The sequence below is a fragment of the Aspergillus bombycis genome (genome assembly GCF_001792695.1).
Source record: "Aspergillus bombycis strain NRRL26010 chromosome Unknown contig00039, whole genome shotgun sequence".
Lineage (NCBI taxonomy): Eukaryota > Fungi > Ascomycota > Eurotiomycetes > Eurotiales > Aspergillaceae > Aspergillus > Aspergillus bombycis.
In genome coordinates, this window is record NW_019170041.1 from 227,521 (window position 1) to 242,927 (window position 15,407).

Here is a 15,407-nt window from a genome sequence, read left to right on the forward strand (position 1 = left end):
CTGTTTCATTCTTCCGGTTTCCTCTTCGGCCCACTTGTAAAACAAACATGTATAATAATCTATCGATTTATAAGTGCAAATGCTTTACATTCATCGAGGAAAAGTATAGACGTCTGTTGCTGATGCCATTCGCTGAAGATGGTGAGGTCTAAAGCTGACTGGAAGGATCGCGCGGTTTAAAGACTGCCATTCTGAGAGATAGCGCCAGGGCGAGAATGTGGTTTAGAATGGGTCCCATAGCCATTCACGCGGCCGTAAAGCCACTTCAGGGTGCCGGTACTCAGAGCCATCACGACGGCACTGAGGGCAAACAGTCCGACACGACCTTCAAAAGGAAGTTGCTCGAAGATTGGATAAGGGTACCTGGAGAGGTTAGCACTTTCCTAATGATATAAGCAAAACAGTGACAAACCATCCATTATACGAGAAGCAACGTTCGATCCAGAACCAATACCCAAAGGCAATGGCGCTGGACAAGCCGAGGGCGGGGAGGATACTAATCGTCCATGGCGGGGAAAGCAGAAACAGGTCGATCAGAAGGACAATGGATGGTATGGCATGGAAACTAATGTCTTCATGGGAGACTGTATCAGTAGTGATCATGATACCTGAGAAATTGGTATCTGGGCCTACCCGCGTTCAAAGGAATGACAGCCCAATCAGGTACCACCAAACGTTCATCGATCTAGTACAAGTTAACTGGCGAATTACAACTGAGAGGTTAAAAGGCCATATCGGGCACTGACCACGCGGAGACCCCAATACAGAATGCTGATCAGAACTTCTAACGGTGCACTGCATATCGACAGGATGTTCTTGATCAAAAACAGCTGGGAGGATAAGGTCACGTCCGCCAGTAGACCAATCGTGAAGGTAAGCGTGGACAGGGATAATCCAATGACCGTCAGGTACTGAAAATGCCAGCCGTATGCCTCATTGCTAACCAAACGTTAATTGACAGGGGGGTCTAAGGCCATGGGACTGGTAACACCTACGCGTGGTTGGGATTTTCATGCATACTGAACGCAAGGATTAGCCTGAGTGACCATGATGACGTAGCGGCATCTCAACCGCGACCAATCGAGGCCGAGAATCGAATATAATCCTATAAATAAACTTAGACAGACTGTGAACATACTACTTAAAAGACCATACGAAGCTGGAAAGTCCCAGTAACTGAAAGGAGGGCAAGTTAGCCAAGGAGAAGAAGTCCAAGATTACCAAGCTAAGTACATACATGAACCAAGGCAGAGAAGCCGCGGGATGGACTGTGTATCCGCTGTAGTGGATGTTTTCGGAGAAAGGACTGGACTGCCGAAGAAGTAGAAGCCATGGTTGAGTTTTCTGATAAGATAGTAGCCACCAATAATCAATAAACCACAAGAACTTCCAATAAATTAACTCTCAGGGTCAATCTTAATTAGATGTTCTCTGACGATATCGATATGGACCTCTGGGTGAAGCGGCGGTGGCCGAGGATCCCGCCGCTAAGCTGAAAAGGAGGGTTATGGAGGAATAGATCCTCCGACTCCCGGCCGGAGACACCAGCTTATCACCATTACGTATGGGTAACTCTGCCTGTATCACCTGCTCCACCGCCCGCGATTCCGCCCCGGTTAATACGCAACTGCGATTGATTGAGACGGCCGATAGGTCGCCACCAATCTAAATGGTTATCTGGATAGTCTTTGGATATCCGATGCTCCACTGGCCAGTATCTCCTCCGCTTTTCTCGTGTTTTCTTAGTCTCGCCCATATTCCGCTTGGTTTCACCAGCCGAACTTAAACGAGGCGTTGGCCTGTTGCAACAATCGATTGCTACTACTCCCTACTAATCACCAGCGCCCTAAAAGACAGAGTCAGTCGTACGGGGGACTTTCCCTTCACACTTCCCGGTTGATTCTTCACACCACAAGATCCTAGAAAGATAACTCCCAATTCGCCGCATTTGTTACCAGTAAAAAGAGTCTGCGGGTGCTCTCCCACACCTCGATGACCACGAATACTAGGTGTGGGTGCCTCGTTGATTATCGCTTTCTGTCGTCTTGGATTAAACCGAAACGCCCTACAAGGCGAAAAAGGAATAATTCTTTGGAGGCCCTACCGACCCCGTGAGCTTACATCTGGTCTGCATGGCGATCTTACTGTGCAGAGTGTGTCGGCACTATCTCAAGTCCCGGACTATTACTTCGTCTGGCCGTTATATCTTCTATTCCTCGTCTTTTTATCTGGCCAATAATTATTGAAATCCAATGCCTCGCCCGAGAAGGCCCGGCGCCCCGGAGCCAAAGCGAAGGTCCCGGAAAGGATGCTGGTGCGTACGAATACTGACGACGTGATAACTTCACGATGTATGATTAGCTACTAAATCCCCAGCCTAGGCCATGTAAAGCACGCAAAGTGAAATGGTTTGTTTTCGTCCTTTTTCTTGACGTCCTTTTTAGGTGGTCCACTAATATTTAAGATGTAGTGGAGAAGAAAAACCATCCTGTTTGAATTGTCGACGTCAAAATGAACCATGTGACTACAGTATAAGACTGAACTGGGAAGGTAGAACGAGAAGAAGATCTTCCGTAGACTCTCCAAGCTCCCAGTCTAGCGGTCGGTCCGGACAATTCATACTAGCATTCTCGCCGTCAGATATAATGCAACCTGACTCCACGCTGTTAGCTTCGCCCTTCAAAACTACTGGTTCCTTGGGAGGAGACACTGCAGGGGACCATGTCGCAGAGAGTCTGTTTTGGGAAGCTGGGCATACAGGGGAAATGGCAATAGGAACGTCTTATCCTAGAGGGTTATATGATATCCATGAATCTTCCGCTATCCCTGACCAGTCTCTTAATCCCTCCACACGTACAACTGGCAAGAGCTCAGTAGATATGAGTCCATCGTCTCCGGGGAAGGATGCTGCAGCCTCGTGGTCAGGCTTGTCTTCTCAGATGACCACAGTTGTGTCCAGAGAGGCGATCCCCAGTTACCCGTCGTCTATTTCACATTCCCTGGACGATTTCTCTTACCCGTCACCAGCAGACACGGGCTCCAGTATTGGTTCTCTTGCCCCTTTCACCTTTTCGCCAGCCACCATGTCACAGCCAAACTCGTTCCTTCAACACTCTGCAGACGTCCCTGAACAACCTTTGAGCCATTCCTCGCCCGGGCAAGGCGGCACACCAGACCAGGGGCATCCTCATTCGCAGTATTCATCTCCTGCCGATGCCGTTAGTACCTATGCCTTTTACCAGTCACAGAGTCCATCAGATCCTCACGAGGATATGTCCCCTCTTTTCAAAAGTCCACAGCTTTTTGCATCATCTAGTGGGGCCCAGGATACCGACTCGATGCCAGCGGGCGTGGCTAGTAGCACCGAGGATTTCTTCAACAAAATCATGAATAGCCCTGTATTATCTGAGAATCGTCTGCAGGTCCATGCCGGTGAGCCACTAGCCACTGGCGATTTTAGGCCTTTGAGTATGGGCCATGAGGTTGATGTGCCCGGGGGACTCTCGAGTGCAGAAAGGAAGTGGCATGCTTATCTCACCAGCGTTACAGATAATTATGGTTTAGACTGTGGCCGTCCAGATCTGGATTTGAATAAGAATGACGACCATTCAGCCATTGACATTAATTACGCCCTGGATTTAATCAACTCACAAAGTGAATCGTCTGCGACATCTAGTGATTCCTCGTCCGCGGATTCGAAACAAATTAGCTTGGATGGTAGGAAGTTTGCTTATTACGCATCGCCTATACCGATCAACATCCCGCGTTATTTATCGCCGTTGCCACCAACTCTAGTGCAAACGCCTATCAACCTGATGTATTTCCATCATTTTATCAACCATACAGCGAGAATGCTGGTTCCGCACGACTGTAGCGATAATCCTTTTGTTTCCGTTCTACCCTCAAGTGAGTCACGGGCGTCTGCTTTCTATTCGCGTTGGTCATTTTACCCTGTGCCATTGTGCTGACCTAATAGTGGCTATTGGGGATTCGAACCTGCTGAATCTTATGTTAGCGTACTCTGCTAGTCACCGTGCGAGATATCTGGAGCATCCAGAACCTTCTACTCGTATCGCGCACTGGGTCAGCAATGTCTTTCCGGCATTACGCGTAGCACTGGAAGATCCACATGAGAAGGTCACTGACAACCATCTTGCCACGGCCATCATGCTGCTTTCCCTGAAGATCATATCACCCGGCACCTTCGAAGTGCCAATTCCTTGGCAGAGCATCTCAAACTTGCCCGGGAGCTCTTCCTCGCACGCCGGGAACAGATGACGTATCCAGGAAATCGCATTGGCCCATTCCTCGCTCGCTGGTTAGGATATCTCGACATTATGGGAACCCTCTCGTGCCGACACACAGAACCACCCTTGTCTGAATACTACTCTCTTATTAGCACATGCTGCTCAGTTGAGGGACTGGATGAATACTGTGTTGACTGTTTCTCCGGCTTTACGCCCCGAACGGGGCTGTTCTTGACTAGGCTGGGGAAATTGGTACATCAGTGTGACAACGAGCGATTCGATGAGATGGGAATATGGATTTCAGGTTGGAGGCCTTCGGCCGATATAATTCTCCAAGCTCAAGAATTAATTAATGATCTTGACATTCTCCGTACCCGCGCTCACGCTAGCTCAAGGCATTTCCGGGAATCTGGAGCTACAGATATCATCGCTAGTGATAAAGCGTTTTATTATGCAGGCTTATTACACCTCCACCGACGCGTCTTAGGCACATCTCCATTTTCCACGCCAGTCAAGGATGCTCTGGATGGGCTTAGAGAGGCACTCGCACAGATCAGATTCGGGCCATCCGCCGAGGTCGGAACCCTCTTTTGCTGGTTCACTGCGGGCTGTGAAGCCCATGATCCTGGGCAGAGGATGGAGATTCAGGAGCGATTCGAAGTGCTAGAGAAAACTGGGATGAAACAGGTTAGTTGCTCTAGGTACCTTGTTAGAGTATGCTAGTACTGACCAACACTTCTGTAGATCCAGCATGCTCGCAAGCTAATGCAGCGTTGCTGGGATGAAAAATTGCCATGGATTGCCTTGGCGCGAGGGGAGTTTCTTGGATAGATAGGATAAATGTGAAGCCATTGTGGTTCTTATTCTCAACAGAGTAGATGGTGGCATTGTGTGATTTTTATTAATACGTCAAACAACTTGCAAGTGGACAACAATAAAATACGCATATCACAGTGTTAAATGGTGCTGAACTATTAGAATCAGATCTGAAAGAGGACTCAGTAAAGAGAAGCTGTTTAAGTAAATCATCCAATTAGATAAAGTGACTGTTACTCAAGCATTCGGTGTGATGAGTTGATACAGCCTTTCGTAAACCCACTTGTGAGTTGAAGTGAAATCTAAAGTGATACTTTGATGCAGACCTCACCATAGCAACGCAGATTCCCAAGGAAATCCGGTACAGTCTGGAGCTAGTGTTTCACAAGCGACAGATACCTGGAGCTTCTTTATAGAAGTGATATAAACAAAGATCCTGACTGTAGACAGCTCCCTCACCGCCCTGGAGCATGTGTCAACAGCCCTGCACTGAATTGCCCAAAATGGAAGGTTGTCCTGGTCTCATCTTTAGTGCTTTCAGTACCGCTGCCATTCTGCTCTTCACGTTCCTGCCCATTCTCCTCATGTTCTACGTGATCCAACGCCGACTTCTGTACCGGATTGAGGTCCTCATGACTTCTATGACAGACTCGGTGACCCCTGAAGCATGTCAGGGCATAGATGGGGTTAGCCACCCCGACAAGGCATCACCTGACGCACCGGAAGTTACTGTGTCTCCTGCCCCAGAGTCGCGTCGAAGCTCGAACCTGATGGACAGCCGATTGGAGGACATCCAGGTTCCAGCTCTTCTGCCACAGATCACCAAGAAGATGCCGGGCCCCATCACCACCAGTGCCATCGTCAAGCTGTCCGAGGAGCTTCACCTGGGAGAGCCTACTCCGTTGCTTGATGGTGGATTGGATCACCTGCAAATCCCTACTTTAGATCCCAAACGCGTAAGTTGGTTTCCTAATTAATCCCCCCCACACATTGTCTGTATCAATTGCGACTGAATATTTTTCTAATGTTCCAGAAGAGCCTATTTACAGCTTCCGTAGCTCACGTTGCGAAAACCTCCACTTTCGGTGCCGAGGGACAATCAGGTATCGTTCCATGGGACGGTAAGATACGCTGGGCTATAGAGGGCCCCAGTGTCTTCGATGACGAGGAGGACGAGCTTGGAGCATTCTACTTCCGTCCCAATCTCCTGTCTCGTCATCCATTCTCGGACATTTGGATGTTCCAGTATGGACTGCGATACGTTCCAGCTAAGGGCGACAGCAACGTGTATCGCACGGTCCGGATCGAAAGTCTCCCATCAACTCTGACCCTGAAGGATATCTTGCCTGCCGTTAGTGGTGAGGTCTTCTCAGCTCGTCTCACGGATACCATACCCATCGTGGGATCTAACACCGCGATTGTCACATTCGTTTGGCAGTCTGATGCTGTTCGTTTTGCTCAGGCTTCAAGAAGTGGTATGCACATTGGTCCTGCAGTGGCAAAGGTTGTCCCCGTCAACACTCCGACCTATCCCATCTCAGCTGAGTTGAAGAAATTGATCTTCAAGGAGGGCTACACACGCTGTCTCTGTGTGTCCAATTTGCGTGAATCCTTGAAGAGTGAAGTTCGCCGTGTTATGGAAAAGTCTGTCCACTCTGACTACATTGAGAGAATTGAAGACGGCCTTGTGCTGGGGGAGACCTACATTCGGTTCCATTCGATCAAAGTGGCTGCTGCGGCGTACGATCAACTCAGAAACCATTCGTGCTTTACCAAGTGTGCCTTTCGTTTCCTGAAGAAAGCCTCAGACATGCGTAGCAGTGTTGCTGGAGAACGTACATTTGGAGCTAAAGTGCAGGAAGCCCGCCCTCGCATCGGGATTTGGGATTAAGTTGCAGTTTTGAATATTCGTCTTGAATATTCTTCCGCACAATGTGTACATTCGATCATTCTACCATGCACTGTATTTATTATCATCTCACATCCTTTATTTCAAGCGGTGGCATAGTAACAGATAGTTAATGCATGGTCGATATATGTTTATTGATTTCGCAATTATCCGGATCCTTTACAAAGCCGTGTAAAGTATTCTTCGGGCTGACACGGGATTCCGCCTAGCCCTGGCGTGCTTCAACGGGCCAGCTAATGCATCTTGTTATTAGTATTAATGGATGATCAACGTTTTTAATCTCATAATACAATAGCCACCCTCCTGGACGCCAGGCGCATTCCACAAACAAATCCGAGAGAATAGGCAGGATAGAATAGAAGAGCTGAAGGTTATCAGATCAAATTAATCTTCTTGGTAACTGCACAAGATTGGAAGAATTAGTTGCTCACTGAGCTACTACCATATAGACATTAAGATATACAGCTCACATGATCCTGCCATAATCACGTCACCTGGGAGAGCTGAAGGAGCGTCATTCCTGCTTCTGCGTGGATTAATTGGACCAAACATCAGCGAGCCACAGAACCTAGCGCAGTTGAGGTTTTAGACAATGTAAATTATTACCAGGCTTGCCAACACTGACGTAGTATATATTAGCTATACACCGTGAGCCCAGTGTCCTGTCAGCCACGGTGACAAGTCTATGTATATACTACTAGTAGGTAGATTATCAAGTAGTCCGGTTCTGAAGATATTTTCCACCAGTACCAATGCCATCCTGCAGTATGGATAACTTACCGCTTTAAAACAGTCTATCTTTTAGATACCGTAGCGGTATAGTCACTAAATGAAGTGATTATCCCTGAGCCTAAATACTACTACTATCACTAGTACTCTTTAGTACGAGTTTGACTCCAGTTATGTACAATATGTAAGTACTAACCCTGTGGACATGTCCTTAATGTAGTCTTAAGAGTAGCTACACAATGTACTATAAAGACTATATCTACATACCGAATTCATAGTAAAACTTCCCTTCTGTAATAATCCTCATATTAATTGTAGATTAGACTTCATAACAACTCTAAGGACCCACCGCTAACCCTAACTGATCCCCGCCCCGTCCCACCCCCAACCATCGAAACCTGCTGTTCTTACATGCATATAGATGTTGGGACCGTCCAGATTAGCTAATAACACGGATATTCCCCATGAGCGTGGTGGATAAACTAAAATAGCTGTAACTAATTCAGTAAAATGAATTAAGTAATCATTATGAGTATAGGTCGCAAGCACAAACTGTGCCAAAATATCCACTGCCGGCACCGCCATAGTTAATTGCAGCGTTAAGGTTAAAGTAAACAGACTAGACAAACATATTAAGGTATTTGCTCCTTGTCATTCACTCATTCGGATACCTTTGTGGAGTTCATACATTGCTAAAGATGTCCAAACGCTTGCTCGATATCGTGCGCGCGACGCACTCCTGGTAGGGACTCATGGTTATGTCCCCCGACTCCTTCTCCGCATTGAAGACATCGGGCTGCTTCCATCGGCATTCCACATTCCCCGACCGTAAACTGCGACAGTATCAGTACAGATTCAACACGATTAGGCTAAGCAGAAAGATCTTACAGGATGGGAGTTTCGGCAGTAGTACCAATGTCCAGTTCCAGAAAATTGAGCCGCCATAGCCACATACACTTGTCGCTTTTCTTCGGCTGTCACAAAGCTATAGAACGTTCCACCGTTTAGTAACCTCTTCGCCTTTTCGATGTCATCTTGTAGAAAGCCTAGTGTTCCTGGATTGTCATTCCGTAGATTGTCGCATTTTTCCAAAGTATCTGAAGCGTTCTGGCGGAGTTTGGTGGCTGTATCCATATCGAGATGTTGACCTTTTTCCTCGCAATTACTCAGATATAGTATACAAAACAGCGCATAGTAAACCATTGCTTGGACCTGCTCTGCTAAAAGTTTTGCGGCCTGGCTGTCATCCCAGACGGAGATAGAAGTGTCCAATAAGCTCTTGATTTGGTTCGCTACCACATTGCGCAGCTCGGAACGGATTTCCGAGTCAACCGCTGGGACAATGTAAATCCTCCGATAACCCCACAGCATAGCCCAGGCGAGCCTCAGTTGGAGGCATTTGCCGCGGATCTGAAATCCAGTTTGGATCTTTGAATCATCCGTGCTATAGGAATCGGTCCGTATACTGTTTTGCCCGACGGCTGCTGATGCGAGCAGATTATTGACCCTTCCGTAGGGTTGCTCTGCAGCCGCCATGGAATTGACGAACTTTTGGATTACATTTTCGAGGCTGCCTTTCCTGCAGTAAGCATTGAACAGGTTAGCATTATGGGAGTGGCCAGACTGTTCTTCCCCCATTGAAAGCTTGCGTATGAGCTCCGCTCCTTCTTCTTCTAGCTGTGTCTCATGTTTTTCGATTGCGATAACGAGCTTTTTGTACGCCAAATTGGCTGTGACAATGAACCGCTTAGTTGACTCATCAAGTAATGCCTTCTTAACTATCCGGTTATACCGGTGGATATCCCGAAGTGGCATACGGCACTCTGGGCATCCAGGAAGTTTCGCGTCGTCACTCATCACACGTCGCGACAGTCGCGGACTGACAATAGTGCCTGTGTGAGGATGAACATTGTAGTATTCCTTGATTTCCATGATACCATCGAGGCTGGAAACTGTATAGTAGTGGCCGCAAGACAGGAAGATCAATGGATCTTCATTGACATTGATGTCGTCATATCGCTCCAACGTAATCAAATCAACACACCGTTCCAACACAGTGTCACTACCGCATTCCTGACAGTATTTCTGATTCGGGCATTTCTCACCACAGATGCTTGGGCATTGATGGCCACAACCCAAAAGAACGTCGCATCGCTTGTCACAAGGGACAATACTGCAGGGCACTGCGCATGGCAGGCTGCAAATATTGTTTTGCCGATGACTGCAACTCCAGCCACACCTCTCAGCGCAAGGTACACACGGTTCACTGCACTTCTTCGGGCATTTGTTGTGCCTGCAACGGACTTCGCAGGGCTTCTCACAGGGGGCACAAGCGGTGGACGGGTGACAGGGCTGAGAACAACTATGTGCGCAGGTGGAGAAGGACCGCCCACAAGGTGCAATACACGAGCCATGGCTAGCTTGGCCACGCCCATTAACAGACTCCCAGCACATCCAGCAATCCCTCTGGCAGGTGTGACCGCAGTCCAGTATGCCTTGACAACGCTGCGAACACTTTATCTTCGAGATGTCCTCGTGGCATTTTATTTCAATTTCATGGCCACATCCCGGTACCTTTCTCACAACGACTTTCGAACATTTTACCGAGGCGACGTTCTTTCTCCGTCTGCATTCGAGTTCTGTTGTATGTCCGCAGAGAAGGAGAACACCGGAGACTTTCTCGACGCACTGACCACAGTTCTCATGACATCTCTTTGTGCACAAGTGCCCGCACTTCCTCATTCTTGTGCATGGCTTCATGCACTTGACCGCGCCATGCCGTGTATTAGAATGACACTTGAAAGTGCAGGTATGGCCGCAGGCCAGTCTCCGTTCACATCTTTCTGTACAGCCACCCTCCGGAGCTTGGGTTAGGAAATCTTCCGGAGAAGCAACGTACATCCTGTTATTAGGGTGTCGGGAGCATTCGAGCTCTAACTTGGGTCCGATGTTACCGCCTTCTTCTAGTATTCGAATCACTGATGACCACATAGGAACAGAGGATGCCGTGTTAGCATTCCCAATAATGTACATTCCATGCTTTGCTCGGCTATAAAGTGGAGAGATTATAAGAGTTAGAAATACACTACGGGATTATGATCAATGGTCGAAGCTTGAACACTTGCCTCAATAAAACATTGATTCTGTTTGAAGTTTTTAGGAATCCACAATTTCGATATTTGTTGCTCCTCACAAGTGAGACTATAACCACAGTTGCCTCATTGCCCTAGGAAGTAGCTATGGTGAGTATTTATGGAGTTGGCCCTCAGAGTGTGGCAATGAACTGACCTGAAAGTTATCCACCGTGGCAAGCCTCACCTGCTCGGACAATCTCGCTTTCTCAACAGTTTGTCGGTTGTGAGATATCAGACTAGTGCTGTCACTCGCGTGCGTATCTTCTTCGGAGTTATCCAAATCGGCCAAATCTTGTTCTGCGATTATAATATCAACAATTCCCTCCAATCGATTCTTCAACAATCTCAACTGGCCGATGTATGGTGTTAGGATAGCGACCTCTCCAGGGCTATAGCACTCCTGTTTACACAGGTGCTGCACTAGTGCGATGACCACATCCGCCTCCCATGTGTTTGTCTTGCTCCGCATCGGGTCCTCAGGATCATCGGGGTCTTCTACGTTGCGGTGGTCAAGCCAGAATAGCCTGCGTTTTAAACCAGCGACTTCATCATACAAACTTGTCTTCTGATGGTCGCATAGGTCAGGATATAGAGTCTGACGAACAAGAGAAGCAATCGAAGGATGCATTCTCCGCTGACTATCTAGTTGTGCCACAGGAAATCGAACAGAATCCATCGCACTGGTGGCTTGTCCGCCTGATGTATGAAAGTCTGGAGGCCGCAGGTTTACCATCCTTTCGAACAATGACTCGTCAAGGTTGTATTTGGGTCCACTTTGGTCGTACTCTATAGATAGCCTTTGATTCGAGATCTTTGGACGAAGTTGTAAATGGTCTCCGATCAAAATGGCATGTTGAATAGAAGGCAAAAAGCTTGTCAGAATGTGTGATTCAAGCACTTCGCCTGCCTCTTCACAGATTAACACCTTTGCTGGAAGGCTACGTAAGAGATCGGCATTATTTGCCAGGCCAGTTGTAGTGACTCCAACAACTTCCACTTGATTGAATATCTGGGCGTCTTCTTTGTTAAACAAGGCAGTGTACCGGCGTTTCTCTTCGGCATGTTGACGTGTTAGGCTATCGAGCTCGAATGTAAGATCGTTAACAGCTGACTCATGCCAGTGCTTCAGTAGGCGGGTGCGTTCCTCGTTTGTTAACGTCCATGGATCTACAGAAAGCATTTGTTCAATCTGCCGTTTGTCGTCATTACCATTCAAGTCGCCTGGGCCGTTACCCTGAGCCCAGGTATCCAACGGCCTCTTATCACCTATCATTACCCCCTCGGTAATCTGTCTGTCATGCTTGGGGAATCGCCTCCTCAAATAGGCACTCACGATGCCAAAAGTCCCGTTTTCGAGTTTCTCACAGATCTCACCAACTCCAAAGGCCAAGTCATCAAGTCGTTTCTGTAACACATTGATCGATCTGCCTTGGCCAGGGATGCGTGGAATCTTCTTCTGCTTCTTGTAGTTTTCAAGTGAAAGGGACTCCAGGGCGGGTGAGGCACTACGAGATCCAATGCGTACGATCTTCGAAATTCCTGAATCAAGAAGCCCTTGGAGAAACTGATCAAGTGCATGGTTTGTGTAACAACTATTTGTGGTTAGGTACAAGCTCCTAATTATGGGAATCTGAATCGCTATAGTCGGTACTTACACGCATAGAATCGGTCCTAACAGCGGAATTCTGTTGGCTAGGAGGCACTTTGCGATCTGAATACCTACGTACGATTTTCCTGTCCCCGGTGGACCTTGAATAAGAGCTAAATGGTTTTTGAGTGCTAAGACCATTGCCTGTGCCTGACCCATGTCTAACGTCGTTCTTCTAAATAGCTCCTCAGACATAGCCTTAAAGTCTCGGCCAACGGAGAACCTCAGTGGCGTGGCTATATTGTCCTCATCCTGTATCTCACCAGCTGACGAAACTGACGAAAGGTCTAGTGTTAGATTCTCAAGATAGATTGGCGAGTGGATCGGGAATGCCTTGTACCCAAAGGTAGTGGTAGTCTCCATACAGTACCTTTCCTGGGGTGTTATCCAAGAGGTCAATGGCAGGCATCGAGGATCGGAATATAAGGACTGTAAGCACCTTAAAATTCCTTCAAATAGATTATACAGTAGGGCAGGAAACTCAACAAGTATGAGCGGTCGATCCGAGGAGGAATGGTTGGTCGCCAAAGAGATGATGCCATCCAAATCACCTCGAGAAGAAGAGCTAGTGAGGCGCAGTGTAATCATAGCCCTTTTTGCATCACTCACCAAGTCAAATATTCCTTTCTCCTCTATCATGGGTTCAATGTACCTCCTGGAGACTTGGAGAAAGACTACAGTGGTGTCTTTCTCCACCTCTGCATCGATGAGTGCCAATAAGGCTCCACCCTCGTTCAGCGCGCGAGACTCGCGCCAGTAATGCTTCCTTTTCCAGGGTGTCATGTTCTTTATCCTGGCAACCTGGTCAAATTCCACATCGATCTCCATCCCTTTTACACGGTGTGGTTTTACTCTTCTGATCTGAGCTCCGTAGTATATGCGAACGGGGGTAGGACTGTGAGTTCGTAGCAACCTTTTCTTCTCCTGCCATCGAGTGCCGTGTACAAGCGCTTCCCAATGATCAATAATCACGCGAACAGCATCACGCAAAATGCCAGACGTATCTTCTCTGAGGAGACGAAAATGTGTGTCTAGAAGCTGGCGAACTCCCTTCTCATGATGTCTGTCCGGGGTGTATAGACTATCTCGAGTGGGAAGAAAGTCGAGTCGTTGACTATGTAAAATCTCTGACAACGTGGGCAATATGTTGATGTTAGATATTGATGCGTGATCATTGTTATGACGGGGACCATATTTCGATAACTCTCCAGGAGGGTCGACTTCAGGCTGGGACTGTTGCTTTTCTGATGGATCTATATCTGCCTTCGGTACATAGGCGGAAATCCTATCTCCTGTTCCAAATATGTCCTGGATCTTCAACATGTTTTCCCTGGCAAGACGTAGACTGGGCTTAGTGAGAACTCTTTCTATCTCACTAAGAGGCGAACAGCTGCGAAGATCTTCTACAATACCCTTCAACTCTGACTTGAAGGTCGCCTCCTGTATCTGCAATATGGTGCTCAGAATAGCCTCTGTGACATGTAGGAGCACCTCTTCGTACTTTATCCCATCATCATGGTCAATGTCGTTGTTCATCTCCCGTAGGTGAGCCAGATAGCTCACAACCCGTCGAAAGAATGCAACTCCCCTATCCCCACGCGGCCCATAGATAACATTGAAGATAGTTCCCACGTCCTTCTCAAGAATAAGCGAGTGCTGTATCTCTTCCCGTGAGATATATGATATCAAGCGAAGGAAAAGAACACAGTGGGGGTCAAACATCAGCCGGGTCACACTATAGGATCGGGCAAAGTCTGCTTCAATAATCTCTCGGATTCTGGCAAGACCCGTCTCCGTGGCCCAGCTGCTGACAATCGTGACACCCAATGACCCGGAGTGATTAATATCAGACAGAGTCGCCTCCAGAATATCCTGCAATTGTTCTGGCGATAGCTTGGCGGGTTGTGATTTTGCTAAGTGGTTCCTGTATGGCGATGGACGTATTCGGCTGGCGAAACGCTCAAGATGTTAGCAGTGTGACCCACTTACAGGTTCTCAATAAGGATTATTACCTAGCAGTCTCATACTTCTCGTTTGATCGAGGAGTATGATGATTCGGGCGTGCTGTTGCCCGCCGGCCACTTCCCCTTCGAGAGCGATGATTCCCTCTGTCTTGGCGAACATCCATTGTACTTTCAGATGGAACACCGGTGATGGCTCCTGCCATATCATGCTGCTCACCGTTGGAGAGCTGGCCATGGGTTTTACTCTGCTTCTGACCACGGCCGCCTCGCCGACGATGTTTTCCCTGCCGCGCAATCCGGACATCAGGAGAAGCTGAGATCGTCGAGTCCGCCATGGTTGAGGAGTTAATGAGATAGACCTCAGCTACCTATGTGCTGAATATAACAGATCGATACGTATAGACAGTATGGGGCAGTGAAAGGCATGGGCTAGGTTGTATTGCTTTGTTTTGAAAGAAGCGGCGGGGTCAAAGCCAGGCTGCAAGGCTGCCAGGCTGCGAGAACAAACACCATTGGACAGCGGAACGAAGCGTCCATTATAGGCACCTACTACTAGTAGTAGGTTCCAGTTGCCATATATGCTTGACCTATTTGTAGAGGTATACCTGCCTTTGATTGATTGTGGGTAGATTCATGTTGTCTTATTTCATATAAGAAATGGTACAGGCATACCAAATTTATAGCACGGCTTGTATTTGTAGCTGAGTCCATTTATTTTATACTAAGGTTATAATTACCGTTTGAAAAGAAACCCCGGAATTTCATATATATAGGTTAGTCTACCTACTCGTACTACCTAAGTACTAGACAATGACAATGTCTCCTCCTAGTAGTGTGGAGTACTAGTAGTTCACTTCTAAAAGCCCAGCCGCGACCCACTAAACCCAAACCGAAACCAAGTCCCACCCCGCGTCCCACCAACCAACAGTGGAGGCTGCACCATTTTATCTCGATGTCAAT

At 47.7% G+C, this 15,407-nt stretch overlaps 5 protein-coding genes across 5 annotated transcripts; 2 read left to right on the top strand and 3 right to left on the bottom strand.

Annotated features, from left to right (window-relative positions):
- Positions 1 to 176: 176 nt before the first annotated feature.
- Positions 177 to 1,018, bottom strand: ABOM_005441 (putative integral membrane protein; the record flags this gene model as incomplete). Its single annotated transcript, XM_022532570.1, has 5 exons — positions 177 to 363; positions 413 to 572; positions 634 to 685; positions 747 to 939; positions 996 to 1,018. The coding sequence occupies 5 exons, from the start codon at positions 1,016 to 1,018 to the stop codon at positions 177 to 179; spliced, it is 615 nt and encodes a 204-aa protein (XP_022389392.1).
- Positions 1,019 to 2,645: 1,627 nt separating this feature from the next.
- ABOM_005442 (C6 zinc finger domain protein) lies at positions 2,646 to 5,078 on the top strand (the record flags this gene model as incomplete). Its single annotated transcript, XM_022532571.1, has 4 exons — positions 2,646 to 3,906; positions 3,977 to 4,209; positions 4,275 to 4,934; positions 4,992 to 5,078. 4 exons carry the CDS (start codon positions 2,646 to 2,648, stop codon positions 5,076 to 5,078), a joined length of 2,241 nt encoding a protein of 746 aa, XP_022389393.1.
- Positions 5,079 to 5,566: 488 nt separating this feature from the next.
- On the top strand, positions 5,567 to 6,954 carry ABOM_005443 (uncharacterized protein; the record flags this gene model as incomplete). The annotated part of the gene is made up of 2 exons (XM_022532572.1): positions 5,567 to 6,019; positions 6,097 to 6,954. 2 exons carry the CDS (start codon positions 5,567 to 5,569, stop codon positions 6,952 to 6,954), a joined length of 1,311 nt encoding a protein of 436 aa, XP_022389389.1.
- A 1,273-nt stretch (positions 6,955 to 8,227) lies between these two features.
- ABOM_005444 (uncharacterized protein) lies at positions 8,228 to 10,115 on the bottom strand (the record flags this gene model as incomplete). Its single annotated transcript, XM_022532573.1, has 4 exons — positions 8,228 to 8,320; positions 8,390 to 8,534; positions 8,657 to 9,720; positions 9,807 to 10,115. The coding sequence occupies 4 exons, from the start codon at positions 10,113 to 10,115 to the stop codon at positions 8,228 to 8,230; spliced, it is 1,611 nt and encodes a 536-aa protein (XP_022389394.1).
- Positions 10,116 to 10,938: 823 nt separating this feature from the next.
- Positions 10,939 to 14,782, bottom strand: ABOM_005445 (uncharacterized protein; the record flags this gene model as incomplete). The annotated part of the gene is made up of 3 exons (XM_022532574.1): positions 10,939 to 12,427; positions 12,491 to 14,431; positions 14,496 to 14,782. 3 exons carry the CDS (start codon positions 14,780 to 14,782, stop codon positions 10,939 to 10,941), a joined length of 3,717 nt encoding a protein of 1,238 aa, XP_022389395.1.
- Between the last annotated feature and the right edge of the window lie 625 nt (positions 14,783 to 15,407).